The sequence below is a fragment of the Diceros bicornis genome, chromosome 32 (assembly GCF_020826845.1).
Source record: "Diceros bicornis minor isolate mBicDic1 chromosome 32, mDicBic1.mat.cur, whole genome shotgun sequence".
Taxonomy (NCBI): Eukaryota; Metazoa; Chordata; class Mammalia; order Perissodactyla; family Rhinocerotidae; genus Diceros; species Diceros bicornis.
In genome coordinates this window covers 20,615,516-20,642,038 of record NC_080771.1, presented here as the reverse complement: position 1 = coordinate 20,642,038, position 26,523 = coordinate 20,615,516, and the positions used below count along the sequence as shown (strand labels likewise).

General features: G+C 44.6%; 1 protein-coding gene across 1 annotated transcript in view; it reads right to left on the bottom strand.

The window, feature by feature from the left end:
* Nucleotides 1–11,735: 11,735 nt before the first annotated feature.
* Nucleotides 11,736–26,523, bottom strand: part of TANGO6 (transport and golgi organization 6 homolog) — a 174,859-nt gene continuing 160,071 nt past the window's right edge. Inside the window, exon 18 of the mRNA XM_058528125.1 lies at nucleotides 11,736–12,504. Coding sequence (XP_058384108.1) covers nucleotides 12,328–12,504 — 177 coding nt within the window. The 3' untranslated portion in view covers nucleotides 11,736–12,327. The remainder of the gene's footprint in view (nucleotides 12,505–26,523) is intronic.

Here is a 26,523-nt window from a genome sequence, read left to right as displayed (position 1 = left end):
GCAGGGGCTAGGCGGGAGCAAAAATGAGTGCATCAGCCTGGTGGGGAGCCAATACCCCATTTAAAGGAGGTGTCCCTGTGAGACAGAGGGCCCAGCATGGTCAGGGCTCTGTTGACAAGAAATCCAGATTTTTATGTGAAATCTCCTAATTTTTAAGTGTTGGCAACTATTTCAAATGTTGGAGTTAAAAAAAACACTCCACAGGCCAGGCAAAATGTGTCTGTAAGTCATATCCAGCCAACTGGCTGCTTGAAAGCGACCTGTTTAGAAGCTTAAGAAATAGAGCAGCCAGTTTGGAAAGATCCCGTCTGCCCTCAGCACAACAGCAACATGACTTCTCTGGGTGCAAGTTTCCTGGGGCTGCTCCAGGATCATCTCATGCCTAGTTAATTTCTAAGGCTCCAAATTTATCCCACAGGCTTATTGCCTACCTCACTCAGCTAGCTTTTATAGGTGGTGGGCTGGTACAGCACCACCTCACTAGTCAATTAAAACCTCTTAAATGAACAGCAGGTCCAGATACAACATCATCAGAATAGTAAACACTCTGCCCATACCAATTGGCTGGGCCCCCTAAATGGCTTCCCCTGGGGAGCAGATTCTCTTTTTCTGATCTGCAGGGCCAGCGACCTGGTATTATCAGACAGCTGGAAGAGTTTTTACCTTTGTGGCCAGTCTATGCCAGGGAGGATTTGACTGTAATTAGCATCCAGTTTTCAGTGCCCTATTTGTATTTATCTCTTCAGGGGGAGGTGGGTAGGGGAATCTTTAAGGGGCTGGTACAATAAAGGTCAACTTTATCTCTGCTTACCACTGGGGATTTAGAAATAGGACTAATTCCACACTCAATCATTTAAAAATGTGAATTCAGATGTTGCTGAATTGGCTTTTACACAAGTTCCAGAGGATAAGCCTCCCTGTTTGACTCAGTAGTAGAAGATTTGTGCTGTATTTCAGCATTCATTTAACATACACTGAAGCCTTGCTCTGAGCAGAGAACAGTGCTTAGGCACTGGGAAGTCTCAGGCTGGTCCCTGTTGTCTAGATGGTTATCCATTTTGAAGACAAATACACTTGAAAAATTAAGTCACCATACAAGGCAGTTTATAATGCAATGGTTTTTTTTGTTTGTTTTTTAATAATTTTATTTATTTATTTTTTTCCCCAAAGCCCCAGTAGATAGTTGTATGTCATAGCTGCACATCCTTCTAGTTGCTGTATGTGGGACGCGGCCTCAGCATGGCCGGAGAAGCGGTGCGTCGGTGCGCGCCCGGGATCGAACCTGGGCAGCCAGCAGCGGAGCACGCACACTTAACCGCTAAGCCACGGGGCCGGCCCTATAATGCAATGTTGATGAAAGATCCAACCCGAAGAGTTGAAGGGTTTCAGGAAAGAGATCTCTGTGAGCTGGAATAGGCTCGGCAGAGTTTCATGGAGAACATGAGCTGACTGTGTGGAGAGGTAAGAGCATTCTAGATGGGAAAAATAGCTTAAGGACAAGAGCAGGTAGAGGAATGGGTGAGGTATGTTTGAAGGATAGCGAAGAGAGGCCTGGATGAAACAAGAAACAGATACTAAAGAACTTGCAACAGTGCCCGCTGTATAGGAAGCACCTGATAAATTCTAGCTGCTGAGGAGGAGGATGCAAGGGGCAGACAACAGAAGGCCTTGAATGACCAACTAAGGAGTGTGGATTTTACCCTGCAGGTGACGGAGAACTACTGAAGATGTCTGAGCAAAGTACTAATAGGTGACAAGTATTCTTTGGAGACAGCACAGCCGGTGGTATTTTGGGGTAAGGACAAGGAATGGGTGTAGGAGACCTGTTAGGAGGCGTATAAACCACAACAAAGAGCCGAGAAGGGGAAGCGATGAGAACTGTGGGTGCTGCCTTCAGGAAGTGGAGGTGAGGACAGGCAGTATCAACTACTTTGGGCACAAATGAGGGTAGAGGTGGAGGAATAATCCAGAGAAAGAGACTTCTACAGTTTGGAGGGTGGAAAGGGCCATCCTCAAAGCTTTGGAGGGTTTGTGGTAACTGAAGCTGACAGTTCCACGAACAAAGATTTCACCTTTCCACTAATTTTCAAATCCAAACTCAGGAAATGCTCAAATACCTTGCACCAATAGGAGTCTGCCATTCAATCTCTCTTGTCATCACTGGTGCTTGAAGCTGCAGGACAAGGCTGCCAGTAACCAGGTATTGCTCTGCTCTGCTGGTCTCCTAGAGAGTGACTGGGCGGGGGAGGGGAGAAGGAATATTCTCGCTCTACAGGCTGCCTCCTCACCCTCTGACCTCACGCTCCAGTGCTCCTCGATGGCATCCAGCCCACAGCTTCTAGCGAAGCAAAGCAGAATGGGGGATGGCAGCCAAGCTACCAAGTCTCCCCCAATCCCTCCAGGCTTCCTCCCATCAGCTTCCCCTGGGCTGACCACAATCAAAACCTCTCGAAGCTAATGAAAGTGAATGTAAACTGGCCTCCAAAGAGTAGCAGGTTATGTCCCCCAGCTGACTAAATAGGGCTTTCTCTTCAAGGCAGCTTAATCTGCAATACTAGTTAATACATAATTCAAAGTGGAAAGTGTGTGCCTTGACTACAGCAAGGCAGCTACTACCAAACAAAGTTATCCTTTCATAACTCTCCCCTCTTACTGACAAGTACTCTGTAATCAGTACCATTTCTAGGTGCCATGTTTGAAGAAGCAGGTGTAAGGACTTTTCTGTGCTGGAGTTCCAATGGTGAGATTTTAACTCTAGTCTCTCGCTCTCTCTCCTTGGATGGAAGAGTCGTTTTCATTTCAAATTAAGGGGCCTCCGCTCTGCTGGCAGCAGAGCAGTCAGCCCCTACGAAGGGGCCAGGTTCTTTTATGCTGGCTTGAAGGTCAGGATTAGGAGAGCGCACCAGAACGATACTGAATATCAAACCAGACCTGGAGGTGCTTTTCTTGGAATGCTGAACAGAAAAAGCTCTTCCCGGCCATCTTTCCTTTCTCTCTCTCCACTAGGTGACTGCAGAAAAAAATCCAGAAGGTGATTTTCAACCATAATCTACCTTCTTGGAGAAATACTGTGCAGCTACTAAAAATTATGTTCACAAAGAGGATGTAGGAATACGCAAAAACACTGATAATGCAATGCTAAGTAAAAAAGGCAGGATACAAAATTGTCACATATGAATGACTACATTTATGTTGTTGTTTTCTTTTAAATCCTATGAATTAAAAGGCAGGAGAGAAGTTCACCCAGGTGTTAAGATCAGGTTTGTTTGGGTGGTAGAAAATGGGTTTTTTTCTCTTTGTCTTTTCCTCTATATTCTCCAAATTTTCTATTAATAAGTATAATAATTTTGTAATGAAAACGTATTTTGAAATGATATGAATTGTAAGTTCACAGAATTTCCCTCTGAGCTGGGACTGGGTGGGGCACAGCCTCTATCACACGTGCGTTCATGTGAGAAAGGTTTGGCCACCTCAGTCCACAAAGAAAGCAGGGAAGTTGGGAGGGCCAGGATATGGGATTAGTGGTAGCCAAACTTGAGTGATTTTCTTTATTTAGATCCCTCCCACTGTTCCTTTGAGAGAATTTAGCAGGGAAGCGAGGTATGTAGAGCTGTGCTAGCTCATCCAGCACCTTTGCGTGAATTATAAAAAGACTCCTTCCTCCTGGCAGCACAGCCCCGAGCAGGGCACATGCTTTGCCTGGCACACCCCAGCTGGTGTCAGCCCCCACTCATCCCCTCATCCAGGCTGACAGTGATCCTGGGTAAGGGAGGGAGGTGCACAGAAATATGGGCTCTAGGAGTACACTAAAAGGATGCTTTTCCTGAAAAAAGTGTTTCCAAGAATAATGATGTCAACAGCATTGCACTGCTGCCCGAGGAAGCCCCAGGGAGAGGTTCTGTCCTCTGGGTGTTGTAAACCTAGCCTCATGCAAGCACCCATGTGCAGGGCCACACCCACACGTGCACATAACTCACTGCACACGAAATGGACACACGCGAACTTACTCACTACACAAGTGCACACGCACTTTCCCAGATCTTAGCAGAAGGCAACCCCAGTCTACAGTCCCAGTCGCCAGATCAGCAGGAGGGGAACAAATCGCTTAAGGTAAACTTGTTCCAAATTCATTTGGCTCTTGTTACAATAACATCAACCACAGTTCTTAAGTGTGTTGGCACTTCTGCCTTCTGTCCTCTTTCTTGATTAAAGACATCATTAGTCACTGTCACAGAGGAAGTCCAAAGCTGGATCCTTCATAAAAGCAATTAGAGGAGAGCTGAGCGTAGGGGCAGTTCCCATCAGCTCCTTCATGAGGAGGGACCCCCCCGCCAAAGTATGTCTTACTATTTTTTTGGCTAGGACACCTCCCTAACACACACACGCAATTTTCTTTTTTCACCAGATAAGCTAATGCAGTTGTTCTCACGTCTGGCTGCTGCACATTAGATTTTAAAACCTGGGGAGCTTTTTAAAAAACACTAATGCCTGGACCCTATCCCAGATCAATTTAGTCAGAATCACTAGGGGTGAGCCCCAGGCCTGATTTTTTTTTTTAATTCCCTAGATGATTCCATTATTTATTCAGGGTTGAGAACACATCCCGAGGATTCTCCTCAGCTGAGATTTGCGAGTGCATTTCTGGCACTGGGAGGACAGCAGAGAGCCATCCAATTCCCGCGTGAGCTCCAGAGCTACGACTGTCTATCCACTTTCCCCTAGCACCTTGTCTGCCACACCTGTTTGAATTAATGACCTTAAAAACTTAACGATGAACCAAAGAGCTATCAAACCAGAAGGAAAAAAGGAAAAGGAGACAGGATGCTGATTTGAACTGAACATAGGAGGGACACCCAGGGAGAAACACAGAAGACAGGACCAGATGGGCAGGGTTGGTCCCCACATCTCTGTAACGCACCTGGAATTGGATCGATATAATCTTTTCATTGGCAAAGGTGCTGTCTGCTTTTTTCAGGAGAAATAGGGGAAAACCAGCCAGCCCTTGTCAGTGAGAGGACAGAGCTGCCAAAAACAACTTGGATTAGCTTTTGTTTTCTAAACAACAGAACCTCTGCACTTTGGGGGCTTTTCCTACCCAAAGGATGGGTTACGGTAGCGGGTCTGAGCTGCTCTCTTTAGGGGCATGGAGACCCCATGACTCTCTCTCTCACATGGTCCTGGCCTTAGTCACAGAGAAATACCCACATGGCTGATGTTGGAGCCTTTGCAGTCTCTGAACAACACTGATATTCAGTGTCTTGGGGGAGGAGGGGAATCATCCCACCCTCAGCTCTTTGAAGCATCAGCACTACCATTCTTTTAGTCAAGACAGCCTAATTTCAGGAAGCCCCTTCCCTCCGATTAATATGGTCACCATAGTTTTGAAAGTGGGGTGTGGTCTAATAAAGGGGTATGTGTATGTTGGAGGCAGATGGGGAGGGCTTGTTCAAGTTCTAGAGACTCTGGAGGTGCCGAGCAGGCGGCTTTGTTCTCCCCTGCGCCAGGCTGCCTGTGTGTGTGATGACTAGGGCAGCACATCAGAAAAGCCCCACCCAGGCTCTGTTCTGAGCGGGCTTCAGCTCTTCAGGCAGACAGTGAAGATTAAATCTTGCATCATTTAATAAATCACTTAAAGGCCCAGTAGCTTTTCCTAGTTCCCCAGCAGAGAGGGTGCTCCTGCAGCTCCGCACCGCTCTGCAGGTTGCCCTCTCTGGCTCTGAACAACCCTCACCCTCAGCCATGCTGCATCTCCATGAGGGAGTTAGGTGCTGCCTTACTGGTTAATACTGGGAACTACTAGTGAATAAAGGGAGAGGTTTCTCTGCTGTAGTGCACTCACGTCTCCCCCTTTTCTCTTTCTCTTCTCATTTGCAAGAACTTACCTCTCTGGACCTTATTTTTCCCTTCTGCAAAAGATGGCCATTAATTTCAGTCTCATTTTTTCCTCTCAAGGAATGGCATGGAATAGAGTTATTAATGTATATATGCAAGAAAATCAGTTTAAAATGATCCATTGTTACCATTCTGCAAATGAAATCTGAGAACTGACTCTGCTTCCAGGAGATGAAAGGGTGAAACAAACCAAAAACAACAACAAACCTTCAAAGGGGCATTTCTGGGCTCTGATTGGAGTTCATGGGAAGACTGGCTACAGTTTCTGTGTTGTACCCACACACACACAACAGGGCCCTCTGCCGCCTCTGCTCCCCGGGAGGCAGTCTTAGGTGTCTGCTACCTTAGCCACTGCCAGAAAGAACAAGCTTTTCCATAAGCAATTTACGAAAGCCGTCAAAGTAAACGGTCCAAGTACGGAGCAGGTGGGCTGGGGAGCTTTAGCAAATCTCTCCAGCTGCTGGACAAGGTCAAACAGAAGACGTATAACCAGTGGTGGTGGTTAAGGTTGGGTTTTGATGTAGGAGGACACTATCTGGAGGAATCAGGGCTGAAATTGAACTTGACTTAGGTGGTCCGTTTAAGCAAGAAGGGAACCACTTTCTTATCCTCACTTATACTGAGAACAGCTGTTTACCATTTGGAACTATAGCATCTGTTGGGTAGCAGCAAAGCACAGTGGTTAAAGGCCCAGCCTTGGGAGCCAGGCTGCCTGGGTCCGAATACTGGTTTGGCTACTTCTCACTAGCTGTGTAATCTGGGGCAAATAATTAGCCTCGTGTGTGCCTCGGTTTTCCCATCTGTAAAACAGGGGTAATAATAATACCTTCCTCACAGGCCCAGTGTGAGGATTTGATGGATTAATATAAGTCCAGTGCACAGAAGAGAATAAGCTCTTTATGGTGTTAACTGATTATTATGTACAACGATTTAGAGCTACAGTCATCATTCATCCTAAGTTTTACAGGATGAAGCCCATACTTTGAGGCGCCATCAGACCCTATGTCTTGAGTCGGGTTTGGAAACTGTTGTCACTATCCTGGGGACACTCCACACCCCATGCAAAGGCATACCCCAAGGCTAAGGACAGAGTCTCAGAGCTGAGAGTCTGGTAAAGCTCACGATTTCTCTCCAGGATGAGCACTTGTAAGCCACTAACCAGTACTTGTAGCTGGAGTATGACTGCTGGTGAGCATCCTTGCAAAATGCATTCTTGTGCCCCTATTGGTGGTTTGGGTTCACAGAAAACTCCAGCCCCTGAAGATGTCCTAGTCTTTAATTACTTAGAGAACGGTGTCAACACTTTGCTGTGGAAACTGAACCTGTATTTCACGAGTATTAAGGCAATGTCTGCTGAGGATGGGGAATGCAGATCAGCACAAACTTTCTGGTGGACATTTTGGTACTAACATCTAAAATGTTTATGGCTTTCTAATCCAGCATTCTAACCTCTTAGGACTTATCCTATAGAAACACTTCAGTATGCAAAGGGTTATGTTTGAGATTCACTGAAGAGTCATTGGAAAGTAGAAACAATTCCTCTGACCCTCAAGAGACAAATGCTTAAACCAGCCGTAGCTCATCGCTACAGCAGAAGACAAGCCACTGTCGCAAAGGAGGGGATCTGTATGTACTGACAGGAGAGTGTCTCCAAGGTATAGGATGAAGAAAAAAATACATGGGACACTATTTATGGTAATAATCCCATTTTTGTTTTTGAAAGCAGTAATGTATGTTAGTATTCATTTGGGAAAAGGGTGAAAGAAAAAGAAATAGCTAGAGGGATACACCGTTTGTCAGTGGTAATGTTGGGGTAGGAGTGGAGGTGAGATTGTGGGAATTTGTCTTTCTCTGTTACAACAAATACATTAAATTTCTTATAATTCATATAACATGTAATCAGAAAACACACACACAGAAGCAGCCAGGGCACCCACACTGAGGACTCTGCCACTCCTCAGCACTCTCAGAGAGGGCAGAGAGCCAGCACAGGGGTTCTGGTAGGCAGCCCTCAGCATGTATCAGTGGAGATCAAACCACCTCTTCGTGGGACGCACATGCTGGGGCGCATGTGTATATATGAGCCCCTGAGTTTGCTTTCCAAACTGTGCTCTGATTTTAACGCTTTGGCTTCTGTACTCATTTTGGGGGGCAGAGGCTCCATAGTAGTCAACAAATGTTCAAAATAGTCTGGCTGGGACCCAGGAGACTTGGGGCCAAATCCCACCCAAGAGGGATACACACAATAGCTTGCCTCTGGCTGGGACCCAGGAGACTTGGGGCCAAATCCCACCCAAGAGGGATACACACAATAGCTTGCCTCTCTGTTCCATGATGTTGTTGTGAGAATCAGACAAGTTTACGGATGAAAAATGACTTTCCCAACTAAAGGAAACAGAGCAACTGATCTTGCTATTCTATGTCCCACAGGGACTGCAGAGGGTCATCTAGGGGAGGGGCAATGCCGGAGCCTTCCTGGTAGCATGGACCTACTGACTCAGCATGAAGAACTGTGGGGAGGGACAACAGGGGGTGACTCATCAAATGACAGTGGTGCAGCCCCTTCCAGGACTGATGGGGAGGGTTTGCGTTCCCTCTTCACTTGCCAGCCTACATGGGGTGTGCCGGGCACAGCCCTGAGCCCACCAGCAGGGAAGCTGGAGCAGTCAGTATTCTAGGAAGACAAATTCCCAGCCCCCAGGCAGCAGCAACTCGGTTCCCAGCAGAGTGGTGCATGGCAGTCAGAGCCGCGCTCTGCAGTGAGGCTGCTACATGTGACTGCAGAATGTCTGTGGCTGCAGAACTCACTGGAGGACACAGCCAGGCCCTCAGAGGTCACACCTGCTGCTGTCCAGGGGGCAGAAGACCTTCCATGGTCAGGGAATAGTGGCTACCTCTCACAGCCCACTCTGGAACTCAGCTCCCATTTCTGACTCTCTCCCTTGCCATTGAAATTCCAGCCGAGATTTTGGAATTCTGTGCAGGACTGCAGAAACCAGTCTGGTTTTGTACAGGTCAGATGTATCATCCTCCAACTGATTCCTACCAACTGATCAACTTTCAGATGTCCTCGCCATCCCTCCACTGCAGCAAACGGCTGGCAGAGTCACAGGCAGGTGGCAGGCAATGCTCCATTCACTCCCTCTCTCACAGACAAAGGGACAGAGCTGTGGGGTGGACTGAGGGCAGATCAACACATTCGCTTTCCTCTTTCTTCTTGGGCCAATGAGGAGAAGCTGCTGCCGCAAGAGAAGGGGGCGTGGTGAAAACGGATGGGACTGACTGCTTCATTTTGATTGAGAAAAAAAAAATGTAGCTGGGAATGCACTCATTTTGGTTGTATGTATTTCCCATTTTACAGCATTTATCATGTTGGCCTCAAAGCACGTTTCAAAAACAAGCTGAAGGGCTTCAGGTAGAAATAGGTCTTTGGCTGCCCCCATTGCTCAGAGTGGTCCACAAGGCTCGATGGGATCCAGGACATCACCTCTCTCCCCTCAGCCCCTCCACTTCCCTCTCGCTCACCCTGCTCCAGCCACTCTGGCCTTCCAGCTCTTCCTCAAACCTGCCAGACACACTCTTACCTCTGGGCCTTTGCACCTGCCATTCCCTCTGCCTGGAATGTTCTTCCCCTGAATATCTTCATGGTCACTCCTTCACCTCCTTCTGATCTTTACTCAAATATCAGCTTCTTAGTGAGGCCTTCCCTGACAACTTATCTAAACCTACAGCTCCCACCCATTCGCTCCTCATCCCCCTTCCTGACTTTATTTTTCTCTATAGCATTTATCACCATTTGACATTCTATTTTATTATTTATGTCTGTCTCCTTCCACTACAATGTAAGCTTTCCCTGAGGGTAAGGCCTTGGTCTGTTTGGTTCACTGCTGTGTTCTCAGTGCCTCGTGCAGCATTGGGCATATAGTTGGTGCTCAATAAACTGTTGTCTGTGATTTGCTTTCTTACCCTCCAGTCCCTGGCGCCTCGGCCCTTACACGTGGATGGGTGGGCAGAGCCACAGGAAAGTAGACGAATGGAAAAGAGCGGTGAAGAGAGGAGAAGAATATCAGGAAATACGGAAAAGCATGTGTGTGGAGAGATGATAAGGAGCAAAGTGAAAGTTTAGAGATTTCTGATTAAATAACAGAGGACTTGTAGAGGGACAAGTTTGTGCCAAGGAGGAAGAACAACACAGCCGAGAGGGAAACTCCAGAATGTCCAGGAAGTCTAACCTGAACAAGCAGTCGACGCTTGGGCAGAAAGCCTGGGGTTTGGCTGCAGCCACAGCTTTGGGGGCCCTGCAAGTCTCTTGTCGCAATACCATCCTCTGTGGGCCAGGGAGCTGTGGTATATAAGATATATATACACATAAAAGTTTGGAAGAATTATTTAATAATTTGGAAATTTTTAATATTTTGGTCATGTTTAGGAGGCTTACAGTATCTTCCCCTTGAATTTGCTAACAAGGTCAGAAAAAGTCACTCTTTGAAATTGAATCCATCAAAATCCATAAAGAACAGATGCTTTAAGCCACTTGGGGAAATACAGTTGGCCCTCCATATCTGCGGGTTCTGATACGGAGGGCTGACTTTTTTGGTATCCACGGGGGTCCTGGAACCAATCCCCTGTGGATATCAAGGAATGACTGTAATTTAAATTAAGATAGGCAATTTATAAATGGAGACACAGGGACTAGGATACTTCATGAGGCACTCCCTAGGAGACTAGGTTTTTAGATTAGAGAGAGTTTCTCAGTCTAATCAAGGTGATCAATTGGGATATGTCCTCAGAACTGGAATGCATTAAATGCAAATAGAGTTGTAAGTTAAATAAATCATCTAATATATTCAATCTGATTAGGTGAAGTGGGTTGTGTAGCGTCTAGTTAAAAGAAGGCCAGGAAATAAGAATTTTTGTATATCCAGGTCATCCAAAGGAGATTCTTCTCTGATTTGAAAGCCCCAATCCTGATTTTCTAAACATCCTTGATTTGGAAAATGGAAATTAATCCACCTGCCCTAGGTGAATGGAAATATTCTTTAAAAACATCTGACTTCCTTTGTTCTAATTCTTTGCTAAGCTAACTTGTGATCCATACTGCCTGTAAGTTGGCCTTTGTAAAGGAGTGCCCACCACAAAGGTTCTAAGCTAAGAACCGGGTCTCTAATCTGGTGGTCAGAGAGAAATATCCTGCTGTTAAATGGCACACAGGCGTGCTTGGCTATAGCTCCTTCAGTCACCTGAGAGTTTTGGGAAATTGTGTTTTGGCTCCCCTGGGCCTGGTCACACCAGAGAGTGGGGATAAAATCCTGTAACAAATTCTGTACCCAGCCCAGCAAAGCTGAGGACTTGACCAAGGAGCCCTGGTTAGCCTTGTCAAGGTGTTGACAATAGGAAGGGCTTGCCTAAAGCAGTCAGCCAGTTTCTCCTTTTTGTCTTGTCTTTTAGGTTCAATCAAAATGCAGTGACCAAAATATATAAATAAATAAAGAGGAGTCCACAGTGCCACATCTGAAATGATTTCAATAAACCTGGCATCGGGTCACCAATGTGTGATGCACTGTGCAGCACGCATTTATTCGGTACTAACCCACTGTCTAAGCATTCATCTTTCTAAAGGACCCAGAGGACCGAATGTAGGATATAAACTCTCACCTGAGATGTTTGTGCCTCTTTTCTCCTAAAATCAGGGCACCTCTAATGCAAACAGTAGCAGAGGGAGCGAAGGAAAATGGCCCCAGACGACAAACAGAGAGCTTACCCTTCTCTGGAAGATTCAACCAGCTTGATTCTCTTTTCTGGAGATCAAATCCTCCTCAACACCGTAGCTTTCCATCTCAATAGCAGAGGACAAGATTCAGACCTCTTATTCTTTCCAGCCAAGATAATTTTATTCCGTTTTGCATGTTTTGATAATTTCCTTCCCCTCCCTACCTCCAACTGCATCTCCATTCTCTGAAATGCCTCTTGAGCAGCCAAGGATGACTAGCTCTGGCTGCTCCGCTTTACCACAGGGAAGAACAATCTCACCACGAAAGAATATCAAGACATGTAACATACGGCTGGCCAAGCTCTTCTACTCAAGAAGCAAGTGGCCAATTAATCAAATTCCATCAGTCGTGTTAAAAAATATACTTCCATCAGGTAGACATCCTTCTCTAAATGCTACGGCACAGTGAAAAATGTGCAGATTAATGAGATTTATAATCTTTTTTCTTTTAACGGCACACACTTCAGGCTGGATGCAGGATGTAGCTAAATAGATGCTTTAGGACGGTCAGCCTGAAGACACAAATGACCAGAGACGTAAAGCCACTTCCAGGGTCAGCCGTATTGCCCGCACCAAAGAGGCAGTGGGGCCACCTGCCGGAAGGCTTGGGCACTGCTCTGGCTGCTTGGTCCCCCTCTGCCTCCTTGATGTCCTTTGACTCAGGTCTATGGCAGAGCAACAATCTTTTTCTCCAGCTTCTGTGGTGGGAACAGGAAGTTTCTCATTATCTCATCCAGCTCTTCCAGGGCCAGCTGGGCATGGAGTTTGGCCACGTCATCGGGCTCCAAACGCACCACATGCTTCAGCAGGTGGTAGAGATCCTTGAGGACGTCCCTCAGCACCTGTACCAGAGAGACAGAGTCAGGACCATCTGCCTACTGTGCCAACATTTCTCAGAGTGACCTAACTGCCCTCTCCTGTCTGAGGAGGTCAGTAGGGGACCCACAGGCTGCCTTAGGAAGATAATGCATAGCCTTCTCAGGCTGGAGATGGAGAGAGGGGCAGCTGTAATGACGTAGGTTTCCCTTTGGGTTTCTCACACACCTTGAGCCCTCACTTCACTGGCCTTTGGGGCTGCTGCTCCCCTTTAGCCCCAGGCCCAAGTATAGTAGTCCTAAAGGATGGCACAGACCTCAGGACCACCGACAGGCAATACTGCCCAGATACTGTTGCTCCTAGAGCATGATTTACCAGCATCTTCCTCTCTAGCTCCCACAAAGCCCTTTGCTGACACCCACAGAGCAGGCATCTACTGTATGGAATCCAGGAGAATATTTCTTCAGCAATCACGCCTTTCCTTGCCACTGCTTTATAATTTTATTTATTTATTTATTTTTTCCCCCAAAGCCCCGGTACATAGTTGTATGTCATAGCTGCACATCCTTCTAGTTGCTGTATGTGGGATGCGGCCTCAGCATGGCCAGAGAAGCAGTGCGCCATTGTGCACCCGGGATCCGAACCCGGGCTGCCAGCAGCGGAGCCCGCGCACTTAACCGCTAAGCCACGGGGCTGGCCCTCCTTGCCACTGCTTTAAAAATTTTCCACCACAGTTCCATTTCCATGCCCTTCTCCAAGTCACTATATATTTTTTTCAATTGCAACTCTGCAATGGGAAATAAGAGAGGATCTGTAGACATAGCCACACTTGTTTGTCATGTCCAATGCTCATTTTTTTTTTTTTGTGAGGAAGATCAGCCCTGAGCTAACATCCATGCTAATCCTCCTCTTTTTTGCTGAGGAAGACCAGCTCTGAGCTAACAGCTATTGCCAATCCTCCTCCTTTTTTTTTTTTTCCCCAAAGCCCCAGTAGATAGTTGTATGGCATAGTTGCACATCCTTCTAGTTGCTGTATGTGGGACACGGCCTCAGTATGGCCAGAGAAGCGGTGCGTCGGTGCACGCCCGGGATCCGAACCCGGGCCACCAGTAGCGGAGTGTGCGCACTTAACCACTAAGCCACGGGGCCGGCCCATCCAATGCTCTGATCTTACGGTCTGATATGGAATTGGGGGCGATGCCAAAGCACCTACTCCCAGGAGCTCCTAATTTCCTTCAAAATCATCCTGGCTTAGGAGCTAGAACTTGTAGCAAGAAAAAGATTTCAAAAGAACAGGGCAACTCAGAGTAAGGGCCCTCAGGGATCATCTAGTAAAGCTAGGGACAGAAGACACTAGGTCACAGGAGGTTACATGACTTGTCTCTGGCTACTTGCAAAGTTACTTCTAGTCCAGGGCTCTTTGCCTCAAAAGCTACTACTTTTTGGGTCAGGTACTGTACTAGATATTTTCCATATATTATCTAATTTTTATGCCAGTCATATAAAGGAAGGTTTTTAGCCCCATTTTACAGATGAGGAAACAGAGGATTAGAGGGTTAAGTAACCCCCCAAGGTTACTCAGCTAAAAAAATGGTGGAGGCAGATTTTAAACATCCATTGTCTGTGTTCTAATTTATTTATTTTTATTGAAAAAGTAGTACAGTACAAAAAAGTACATATTGAAAAATAAGTCTCGGGGCCGGCCCCGCGGCTTGGCGGTTAAGTGCGCGCGCTCTGCTGCTGGCAGCCCGGGTTCGGATCTCAGGCGTGCACTGACACACCGCTTGTCCGGCCACGCTGAGGCCGCATCCCACATACAGCAACTAGAAGGATGTGCAACTATGACATACAACTATCTACTGGGGCTTTGGGGAGAAAAAGAGGGAAAAAAAAAAAAAGGAGGAGGATTAGCAATAGATGTTAGCTCAGGGCCGGTCTTCCTCAGCAAAAAGAGGAGGATTAGCATGGATGTTAGCTCAGGGCTGATCTTCCTCACAAAAAAATAAGGGCCGGCCCCATGGCTTAGCGGTTAAGTGCGCGTGCTCCGCCACTGGCAGCCCGGGTTCAGATCCCGGCTGTGCACCGCTTCTCCGGCCATGCTGAGGCCGCGTCCCACATACAGCAACTAGAAGGACGTGCAACTATGACATAACAACTATCTACCGGGGCTTTGGGGGGAAAAAAAAGGAGGAGGATTGGCAATAGATGTTAGCTCAGGGCCGGTCTTCCTCAGCAAAAAGAGGAGGATTAGCATGGATGTTAGCTCAGGGCTGATCTTCCTCACAAAAAAATAAACAAATAAAATAAAATCTCCCTTTATAAAAAACAAAAAAAGTCTCTCTTCTACTCCAGACTCCTAGTTTCCCTTTTCAGAGTTTCCCATTCTTTTATTTATTTAATTTTTGTGAGGAAGATCAGCCCTGAGTTAACATCCATGCCAATCCTTCTCTTTTTGCTGAGGAAGACTGGCCCTGAGCTAACATCTATTGCCAATCCTCCTCCTTTTTTTCCCTTTTTCTCCCCAAAGCCCCAGTAGATAGTTGCATTTCATAGCTGCACATCCTTCTAGTTGCTGTATGTGGGACGCTGCCTCAGCATGGCTGGACAAGCGGTGCACAGCCGGGATCCGAACCCGGGCCGCCAGTGGCAGAGCACGCGCGCTTAACCGCTAAGCCATGTGGCCGGCGCCGAGGACATCATTCTTAATTGTGAGAAATATTCTAGGTGTTTACAAGCAGATATATGTACAGTCATGCATCGCATAATATTTCAGTCAACAATGGACCACATGTACCACAGTGGTCCCAGAGATTAGTACCATGTAACCTAGATGTGCAGTAGGCTATACCATCTAGGTTTGTGTAAGTACCTCTATGATGTTTGCACAATGATGAAATCACCTAACGATGCATTTCTCAGAACATATCCCCGTTCTTAGGTGATGCATGACTGTTTATACCTTTTTCCCTCCCTTTTTTAAAGCAGAGAATTAAATTCTTTTTTTTTTAAATTTTTTGTTTATTGCAGTAACATTGGTTTATAACATTGTATAAATTTCAGGTGTACATCATTATACTTCTATTTCTGCATAGATTACATCATGTTCACCACCCCAATACTAATTACAACGCATCACCACACACATGTGCCAAATTATCCCTTTCGCCCTCCTCCCTCCCCCCTTCCCCTCTGGTAACCACCAATCCAATCTCTGTCTCTATGTGTTTGTTTATTGTTGTTATTATCTACTACTTAATGAAGGAAATCATATGGTATTTGACCTTCTCCCTCTGACTTATTTCACTTTGCATAATACCCTCAATGTCTATCCATGTTGTCACAAATGGCTGGATTTCATCGTTTCTTAGGGCTGAGTGGTATTCCATTGTGTATATATACCACATCTTCTTTATCCATTCGTCCGTTGATGGGCACTTAGGTTGCTTCCAAGTCTTGGCTATTGTGAATAACGCTGCAATGAACACAGGGGTGCATGTATCTTGACGCATTGGTGTTTTCAAGTTCTTTGGATAAATACTCAGCGGTGGAATAGCTGGATCATAAGGTAGTTCTATCCTTGAATTTTTGAGGAATCTCCATACTGTTTTCCATAGTGGCTGCACCAGTTTGCACTCCCACCAGCAGTGTGTGAGAGTTCCCTTCTCTCCACATCCTCTCCAACACTTCTTGTTTCCTGTCTTGTTAATTATAGCCATTCTGACGGGCGTGAGGTGATATCTCATTGTAGTTTTTTTTTTTTTTTAAAGATTTATTTATTTATTTTCCCCCCAAAGCCCCAGTAGATAATTGTATGTCATAGCTGCACATCCTTCTAGTTGCTGTATGTGGGACGCGGCCTCAGCATGGCCGGAGAAGCGGTGCATCGGTGCATCGGTGCCCGCCCGGCATCCTAACCCGGGCCACCAGCAGCGGAGCGCGTGCACTTAACCGCCAAGCCACGGGGCCGGCCCTCATTGTAGTTTTGATTTGCATTTCCCTGATAGTTAATGATTTTGATTAATGATTTTGAACATCTTTTCATGCATCTGTTGGCCATCTGTATATCTTCTTTGAAGAAATGTCTGTTCAGGTCTTTTTTTTTTTTAATTTTATTTATTTATTTTTCCCCCCAAAGCCCCAGTAGATAGTTGTATGTCATAGGTGCACATCCTTCTAGCTGCCATATGTGGGACCCAGCCTCAGCGTGGCCAGAGAAGCGGTGCGTCAGTGCGCACCCGGGGTTCCAAACCCGGGCCGCCAGCGGCGGAGTGCGCGCACTTAACTGCTAAGCCACGGGGCTGGGCTGTCTGTTCAGGTCTTTTGCCCATTTTTTAATCGGGTTGTTAGTTTTTTTGTTGTTGAGATGCATGAGTTCTTTATATATTTTGGAGATTAACCCCTTATCAGATGTATGGTTTGCAAATATCTTCTCCCAATTGTTAGGTTTTTTCCTTTTGTTGATGGTTTCCTTTGCGGGGCAGAAGCTTTTTAGTTTGATGTAGTCCCATTTGTTTATTTTTTCTATTGTTTCTCTTGCCCGGTCAGACCTGGTGCTTGAAAGTATGTTGCTAACACCAATGTCAAAGAGTGTACTGCCTATGTTTTCTTCTAGAAGTTTCATAGTTTCAGGTCTTACATTCAAGTCTTTAATCCATGTTGAGTTAATTTTTGTGTATGGTGTAAGGTAAGTGTCTACTTTCATTTTTTTGCATATGGCTCTCCAGTTTTCCCAACACCATTTGTTGAACAGAGAATTATATTCTACACTCTTATGTACCATGATTTTTTTCCACCACTTAACATATGTTGAAGATCTTTTGTATAACTGGCACACAGAGAAATAACTTTTTTTTTTAAATGACTACATAGGATGAATATCACACAATTTATTTATTTTTTATTTTATTTTATTTTTTGTGAGGAAGATCAGCCCCGAGCTAACATCCATGCTAATCCTCCTCTTTTTGCTGAGGAAGACTGGCTCTGAGCTAACATCTATTGCCAAGCCTCCTCCTTCCCCCTCCCCCCAAAGCCCCAGTAGATAGCTGTATGTCATAGCTGCACATCCTTCTAGTTGCTGTATGTGGGACGCGGCCTCAGCATAGCCAGAGAAGCGATGCGTCAGTGCGCGCCCGGGATCCGAACCCAGGCCGCCAGTAGTGGAGCGCGCGCACTTAACCGCTAAGCCACTGGGCCGGCCCTCACACAATTTATTTACCCACTCTTCCAGTGAAAGTCATTTAAGTTGTTTTTTTTATCTTTTGCTATTGCAAATATTGCTGCAATAAACATTCTGATACCTAAGTTTTTGCAGACATGTACAAATATACCTGTAGGACAAATATCTAGAAATGGAATTTCTAGGTCAAAGAGTAAAAACGCACACTTAAAATTTTGATAGATAAGGCCAGAGAGGTTGCAATCATTTACATTTTTACCTACCACTATGAAAATTCTGATTTCTCCATATTCTCATCAGTGCTATATATTGGAAACTCTTTATCTTTGCTAATCCAGTAAGTGAAAAATAGTATTTTGCTGTTTTAAATTTGCATCTATCTAATAAATACATAAACTATTTGTATTTTTTTCTGGTACATGTAATTAAACTTTTCTTTATTGATTTGTGAGGACTCTTTGTATGTGGAAAAAAAGAGGTCCATTATCTATCATATGAGTTGCAAATGTTTTTTTTTCCAGTTGGTACTTTTTCTTTGTGAAAATTTTTTTTCCAGTGAAGAAATTTACATTTTTGATGAATTTCTCAATTTTTTCCTTTATGGTTTCTGGGTTTTGTATTTTAAGAAATAAGCCTTAGAAGAAATAGGGCCTACAATCTTAGCCACTATGCTATGCTGTGTTCTTTATATTAATTAATAATGCTACTTATGTATCAAGTTGGGTTTATTTCACTATATGCAAACATCTCTGACAATAACTGGTTCAAATGGGCTTCGAAAATTAGTCTCACTACTTTGAACTTCAAGAGTTGGCTGTATATTGAAGGCTGTGCCAATGTCTAATTTCAAAAAAGGGGAAAGATCAGAAAAAAAGAAATAGGAGAATGTAGACATTTATCCATTCTTTCATTTTTATGGCTTTTTATAAAAAGCATGTAATAAATATATAAAATAGCCTATATACTATAAACATGGAGTATCTCTGCAAAAATACTTTTAAAAAACTGATTGCCTCCAGAGAGGGAAACTGGGGCAGGAAAGGGGGGAATTATGTACTCTTTTGTACCTTTTTAATATTGTATTTTATGAATATATTACATATTAAAATATAAATAAGCTTTTTATTTAACTTAATTAAAGGCCATTAACAGGTAAAACAGATGTAGAACCTGCCCTTAAAAGGCTTACAGATAAGACATACACATAAAGACAATACAGAACAGAACATGGTGAGGGTCCTACGTGAGCACAGAGTGTGATGAGCGATCAGGAGGAGAGGTCATATTATAGGAACATAAAGTGAACTGGAAATGATGAACAGAAATGATGGGAAATGGTTAATTCAGTGGATAACAAGTACATGGTCTGGGCCCAAGGCCCCCCCCTCATTCCACACAAATATACTAAGTATGTTGCACCACATATCTTGGACTTGCTCAAGAATAGAGAAAGAGCCCTTTCCATCTTTTGATATTCTTGATCAGCATAGATATTGGGGAGTGGAAGGAGGAAGGTAGAGGAAAAGGGGTACACAAAACAAGCCCCTCAGGCCACTTGCTGGTCTCCCTCTCATCCCCTGTTCTCCAACTGTGTGGGCCTTCTTTCTTTCCTTGTCTGAGCAAAGCTCCTTCCCGGTTCAAGGCATTTGTATATGCTGTTCCCTCAGCCCAGAAGACTATTTCACTTCCTCTTCACCCTACGACTCCTCTTCACTCTCAGCCTAAAATGCCACTTCCTCAGGGATGCCTTCCCTAACCCCCACCTAGGCAAGCCTTCCTACCCTGCCTGTAGCTCTGTTTGTAGCCCCTATCACAATTAAACATTTATTGTGTAATTAAAAAAATGTTCTCCTCACTAGATCACATATGCTATTGACACTGAGGGCATGTCTTGCCTTGTTCACCCTGGTATAGTCCCAATGCCTCATATAGTGGCTGGCACATGGCAGATGCCTAAAAAACACTTATGAATGAAAGAAGGCATGCATGCATACTGCTCTTGGCCAGTCTCTCACTTGGTAGAAACTAAAAATTCCAAGAACACCTATTGAAATAATGCCACACAACTAGGGCTGGCTTCATGGGTGTGTGACCTGTCTAGTCACACAGGGTCCCACAATCAAGAGGGCCCCACGCTTGGTTTAATGATCTGGTGTTGCTGTCTTAAAATTCTTAATAATTTTATCTTTGAACTTGTGTTTTGTAAGTGAAGTCCAATGGGAGAAAGGAGCATGAGTGTGAGCAGAGGAGATAACGCCCAATATGCGTGTCCGCCATTCTTCGCCAGTGCATTCACATACAGCGTTCACCATGCCCTCTGAGCACAGAATTCTGATGGACTCACAATGTGTGGGAGTTCAGCAAGACTGGAAGCCAGTAGAAGGGGAGCATGTTTGTTACATTTAGGATTGAGCAAATGGAGGCACTGACAGCCCGGAGAGGCCACACTTTCCATTCGAACCAGAACTTGCTTCAAACACAGAAAGAAGGCAATGGCTTTCCCAGAAACATGGATGAATAAGGAACCCTATCATATCCTTCGTATGCTACCCTGTTTCAGCCAAGCATTTATGCTGAAAATGATGACAAACACGGAAACAGGACAACTCATAGTTCTTGTTCCTTTCAGTCCTTTCTTATTCATCAGTAAACTGAAGGTAAAGAATGTTGGAAAAATGTGCACGTATCAAAAAGTGAAATAAAAACAGTTGAATTAGTTTGCTGCAGAGTTTCCACTGTTCTGCTAAGAAGGAAATACATATGCATGTACAAGCTACAGAATACAAATTGTGTAATTTCGGTGATCCCACAGATGAGTTAAATGCTCTTACATTTGCATTTAAAATTGGCATTGCACAGTATACAGATGAACAGTAAAATTCATTCTTATAATTTAACATTTAAAATTTTCTCTAGTTAGAACAACATTAATAGCAAATAACAAACACCATGACTAGTCGAGGGAGAGAGATTGTGGAAGAAAGGAAAACACTTTATATTTTAAAGTGTTTTAAAATAACACTTTCTTCTTATGTTTTTGAACAGGCGACCCCGCATTTTCATTTTGCACTGGGCCCCATATATTATGCAGTTGGCCTTGCAGACAACTCTTCAGTGCTCCTTGCCCAATGTCACCACATTAAGTGCCTGAATCCTGTGAGCAAACCTCACAAAGATGCTGCTCTATCTCCATTGTGCAGTTGTCACCTGGGTCTTCTGAGAGCTGCTGAGACACAATAGGAGTTAGGTCTCCTAGCCCAGGCATCGACTCTAACTGAGGCACTATCCCTAGTGCCCTTTCACAACCTATCTGTCTTTCCTGGAGGCTGGCAATGTGAAAAGGAGAGAGGATTCCGGAAAGAGGATGACTCCCCATAGCGACTGCCTCATGATTACTCACTCATTCAATAATCAGTATTAAGGGCCTACTTCGTGCCCAGGCAGTATGCTAGTGATAAAAAGATGAATAATGCAGGAACCCTGCCCTCTGGCAGCTACAGCCTAGCGGGAAGGCAGACACACACAGCAGACAGTGTGATCTCCACTCTAAGAGATAAGCGTACGTGACTCTGTGGAAGCAAAGCAAGTGATTTCTGCCAGCGGAGGTGGGTGGAGGGAGAACATTTCCCTACCATGAGAAGGGGCCTTCACTCTGACTTTTATTTGTAGCCAATGGGTGGCACCAAGGAGCGCTTGAAGGAAGGTTTAGCGAGTCCCCTCACCCTCAAACCACCTCAAACAAATGCAGATTCAAAGCAAAGCCAGCATGCTTGTTATGTGAAAACAGCTTAAAGACAAGTCTCCTAACACTCTCCCCAGTGGATTATAGGCCAAAGTGTCTCTTATATAGAAATTCTAGAGTTCTCACTGTTTATTACAAGGTCATCTTTTTTTCTTCTTCTAGAAGAATCTTTCACCTAGTCAGAAATACATTAGAGATTTTTTGCCAGAGCCTCCTAACATTCAAAGTAAGGTTGGCTTTTACTTGTTAAAAAGGGTAGTTCTAAGGCATTCTGTTCTGCTGAGGTTCTCTGTTCTTTCCTGGTGTGGGTAAGAATTTCCCCTCAGCACTGCTGTAGCATTAAAGTAACAACAGTGCTTGTGCAAACACTACTTCATGCTTGAGGGTGCAAAGCTCCTTATTATCAGTTACCGGATCTCCTTTTTTAGGTAACTGAGTGTTAGGCAAAGGCTCCTTCTTAATTAATGGGTTTATCTTAGCAACCCACCCTGGTACGGCTTCTCCCCAATCCATGTAACGCTGGGGATCCCACACATCATAGGACTTCCTCTGGACTCCCCAAGGATCAAAGCTTCCCGCCAGCCAGGGATTGTCACCAAATCCCATGGATCAGGGGCTGAATACAAGGAGAGTTCAAAGGTAAAGTTACTCACAGGAGCCTCTGTGGTGGGCAGGATATGGGCAATCCCACGGAGGAAACCTCTCATTAAGAGTTCAACACACCTGCTCTTCATCCCCCCACGCATCAAGGCCCAAGGTTTCCAAGGAAAGGTGGAGTGGGTACAGGTGTGAGTGGGGGTGGGCCAGGCATATCTTAAAGAAGTAACCAGATGCCTAGTCTGAAAACTCTTTGGAAAGGGGTGGGGTTCAGGTGCTTTATTAAAAGAATTCAGAGTGTGGTCACAACACACACACACACACACACACACACACACACGCATCCTCTCCCCTCCCTCCGCCTCCCTCCTGTGCGCCAGTTCCCTGGAGCACACAAAGCTGATGCTTCAGAGACAAGGGCAGTCTTTAGGGTTAGACTTGGCTTAGCAAAGACCAGACAAGGCATGGCATACTGAAAAGGAAGGTGTGAGCAAAAGACTGCCCTGGGCACACAGGTGCACTTTCAATGGAAAAGCAGGAAAAGAGTGTGTGACTCTTTCAATGAGCTTGACTGGAATATCCCCAAAGTGACTGTTGTATCTTTGAATTAAGATCAAAAGAGGAAATAAATGACAAATATCTTTCTTCTTTTTAATTCCTAATTTACTTATTTATTTGACTATAAAAGCAATATAACCACAACCCAGAATATCTGGGATATAGAGGAAGGAAAAAAAAGTTTCTAGTCAAACTACCTCTCTAACACAAGCTCCAATCATTAGTAAAGACATTTAGTAATTAGTAGATCCATTCACATTTAAAAAAATTATTTTAATATTTTAAAAGTCATTTTCACAACCAAAACCAGTAGATCAGGGCTGTCCAATAGAAATACGTGAGCCTCATGTGTAACTTTAAATTTTCTAGTAGCCACATTTTTTAAAATGTAAAAAGAATCAGGTCAAATTAATTTAATAGTATATGTTCAAAATATTGTCAGTTCAATGTGTTGAATATAATCAATATAATAGTATAACTAAATATAATCAGTTCAAATTACAATCAATATAAAACAATTATTAATGAGATATTTGATATTCTTTTTTCCATAGTAAGCCTTTGAAATCCAGTGTATATTTTACACTTACAGCACATCTCAATTCAGACGGTATATTTTCAATTGTAAAAGTGAAATGTAGTCCTACTAAACAATAAAGTTGTGTTTAATGGGGAAAAAAAAAGTCATTTTCACTTCAAGGTGATTTTACAAATGGAACTTAGGTGAATGAAACTGCTATTCTTCTGTTATTATTATGTGGGATTAACAAGACACAACACAAAGGGTCACAAACGACATTTACAGACATAAGAACTCCAGAAAGATGTGATCTAGCAGAGGATTTTCCATCTATACTTTCATGATATTTAAGGGGAAAATGGCTTGCTAAATATAAAAGGATAAAAAAGTCAAATGCTAGCATACACGAATTTTACCTAGAAATTCAATCTTCTATAGAGCCAATAGATGAGGCAAAAAAAGATCAAAAAGAAAGAAAACTAAATTTCATACACTCCTATCAACCACCAATTGTGGCTCCTCTTGTGGCTAAGAAATAGATAAGTATTGGGCACAGAGACAAAAACAGAGGAACAAGAGGGAAGTTAGACATCGAAATAAAAAGGGGCAGACACAAGAAAGCAGTTGAACTGGAATTAGTGGCTGGAGACTGGCCTGGCAGACAAAAAGATTCTCTAGACTGGGGCCCGGAAGAGGTGACCCCAGAATCCAGAAACTAGTTTTGTTTAAAAACATGCTAGACTAAGCATTAGGTGTAGTATGAACCTGTCAGGAAGCTATAGGCCAACTTCTAAGAACCCTCATTTGGACCGCTGTGCCTCCACGTTAAAACCAACGTGTGATTTGGTGGCTGAGGGAATTGAGAGTGAACAGATGCATCTAGTTAATGGGCAGAGAGTCAAGGATCATCAGTAGAGCACAACTCAGCAAACGTTTCCCAAACTGTGTGCAGGAGACTATGCTACGCATTCCTGGTAGTGAGGGCCAGTGCCTACCCCTCGGGACTTACCACCGTATGGGGGAGACAGACACGCCGAGTTGAACCTGATGGTCTGGAAGCAGGCGAATCGGGTGAAGGGAATCCTGGCGCTCCCAATTACTAACTAGGGAATCTTGGGCAAACTAGTTCAGCTCTCGGAACCCCAGTGATGTCATCTGTAAAATGGCGATAATACTGCCTCCTTTTAAGGTTGTTGTAAGAATTAACGTCCAAGATCCAAGCACAAGGACTTGCATATGGTGGGGTGCCAGATAAGTGGTGGTCTGTCAGTCTCCCCCACTAATACTGTGATATCTCTGAGGGCCAAGACTGTGTCTATCTTGTTACTCTTCTATCACTGAGGCTTAGAACAGAGCCCGGCATGGAGCAGCTCTGCCATACAGTAAATCTTTGACAAATGAATAAATGAATTAATGATAACAGCTAATCCTTACATAGTACCTGTTATGTGGAAGATATGGTTCCAGGCATTTTATCTATAGTAACTCACCTAATCCTCACAACAATACAATGAGAGGTACTATTATTATCTTCAATTTTCCCAGGGCCACACAGCTAGTACCAGGGAGAGCCAGGATTCAAACCCTGGTAGGCTGACTTAGAGCCGATGCTTTTTATTAACCACTACACTATTCTGCCCCTCAAAGTGGTTATTATTTTCACTACTACAAAGTGGGGAGAATAAAGCACATATACTGCCTACCTTACAAGTTTGTTGTGGGAGCAGAAGAAATAATGCACGTGAGAGTACTTTGCTATCATGAGCAAAGTGATATTTAATTCAAAGTATCCTTGCTATTATTACCCAGACATTGAGATAACTGCATTTCCCACCAAGCTAAGAAAATGAGAGGAAAGGCACCGCTCTGAAAATGAAAAATAGAGAGCAGAGGCCAAAAAAAGAGTGGTCAGGAAGATGAATAAATGGAGGGGCGTTAGAAGAAAAGGAAAGGATGTAAAAGAGGGGAAAGAGATTTAATGTAGTCTGAGCGCAGCATCAGGGCCAGAGTCGGTACCGACCTTCGGGAACACAGACCATGCTACCTCACAGGGCTGAGAACACCTGGAAGGATTCTGCTGGGCAAGCAGAGAGAAGCCGGGCTCTGAGGTCTTGGAGGCAGGCAGCCTCTCTAGGATAATGGGCAGGAAACAAACAAACTAGGGAAGCAGAATGGAGGTAGACAATCTGTACCTCTTTCAGGGAGCCTGAAGAAGAATAAATGCTTTACTGATAAACCCCAAATCTTCACTTTGATGGGTCTATGAAAAAGAAATTAGTGCCAATTCAAACAGAAAGACCAGGCTTTTGAGACACTTCACTGAAAGCATTGGGAAGGTCAGCAAAGAAAGACAGGATTACTAATGTCTGAGAGATGTCTATCCATGCCTGACAGAGAGAGAACCTCTAACACGCTGAAGTTCGGGGCAGCATTATTATTAACCGGAGGTTATTGAGCTTTTCAAAACCCTTTTATTTTCAAAGTATTTTTCTCTGCTAGACCTAGAGATAAATGGCATTTTTTACCCTTTCTGGATTGTGTCTGGGTGTTAAATGGGGAGGGTATCTCAGGTGCAAACTGGAGATGGATGGGGAGGGGAGGAGGCAGGTATCATGTGTGATTTTCATTGAAGAATAAGGGGTAAAAAATCAACTGGTCAAGTGCCAAAAATGCTACAGGGATGAGGACAGGCTGGGCAGTTTAGGAACAAAGGCCAAGACGGCTGCTATGGTTAACCCCTGGTAGGGGCAACAGCTCAGGGGTCCTAAACTAAAAGTAGGTAATCTGATTTACCAACACCTAATTGCGTGTGCTCCTAGGCTAGCAATGTGGAGGCGTGCCACCCGAGGCTTCCAGGAGTCAGAGACCAGCGCCAACATGGCTGTATCCAGCTTGCCGTGGCGGGGACAGGAGCAGCAGCTGCTGTGGCGCTAGGAGCAGCGGTGGCAGCATCTTTCAGAATGTCTTTAAATAGCAACCTGAGGAAGGCAGCAGCTTTCCTACACCCCCACAGGCACGGAAATAGAACAAAGAAGGCAGGAAAAATGGCCGGAGTATGTGCAAAGGCAGCACACTGCCGCCTGTGGGAGAAGAGATTGGGAGCTTTGTCCTTAGAAGGTGATTACAATCCCAGCTTTCAAATTGTACTCAATTACCATGTCTGGGGGAAAGGGCTTCATTTTCCCTGGCCCTTGAAGCTCTCCACGCAGACACCCTGCCTGCTGAGGGAGCACAGTCCTGCTCCCTTTCTGCACCGGATGCCTCCCACGTGGGATGAGACAGCGCCCGCAAAAGGCTCACTCCTGCCATTTATTGAGTGTTGACTACGTTTCAGTCACTGTGCTAAGCCCTTCACACATTATCTCATTTAATCTTATGAGGTAGGTGCTATTAGGCCCAGTTTACAAAACAGAAAAAGGGGATTTAGAGAGGTTTAGTGATTTGCTCAA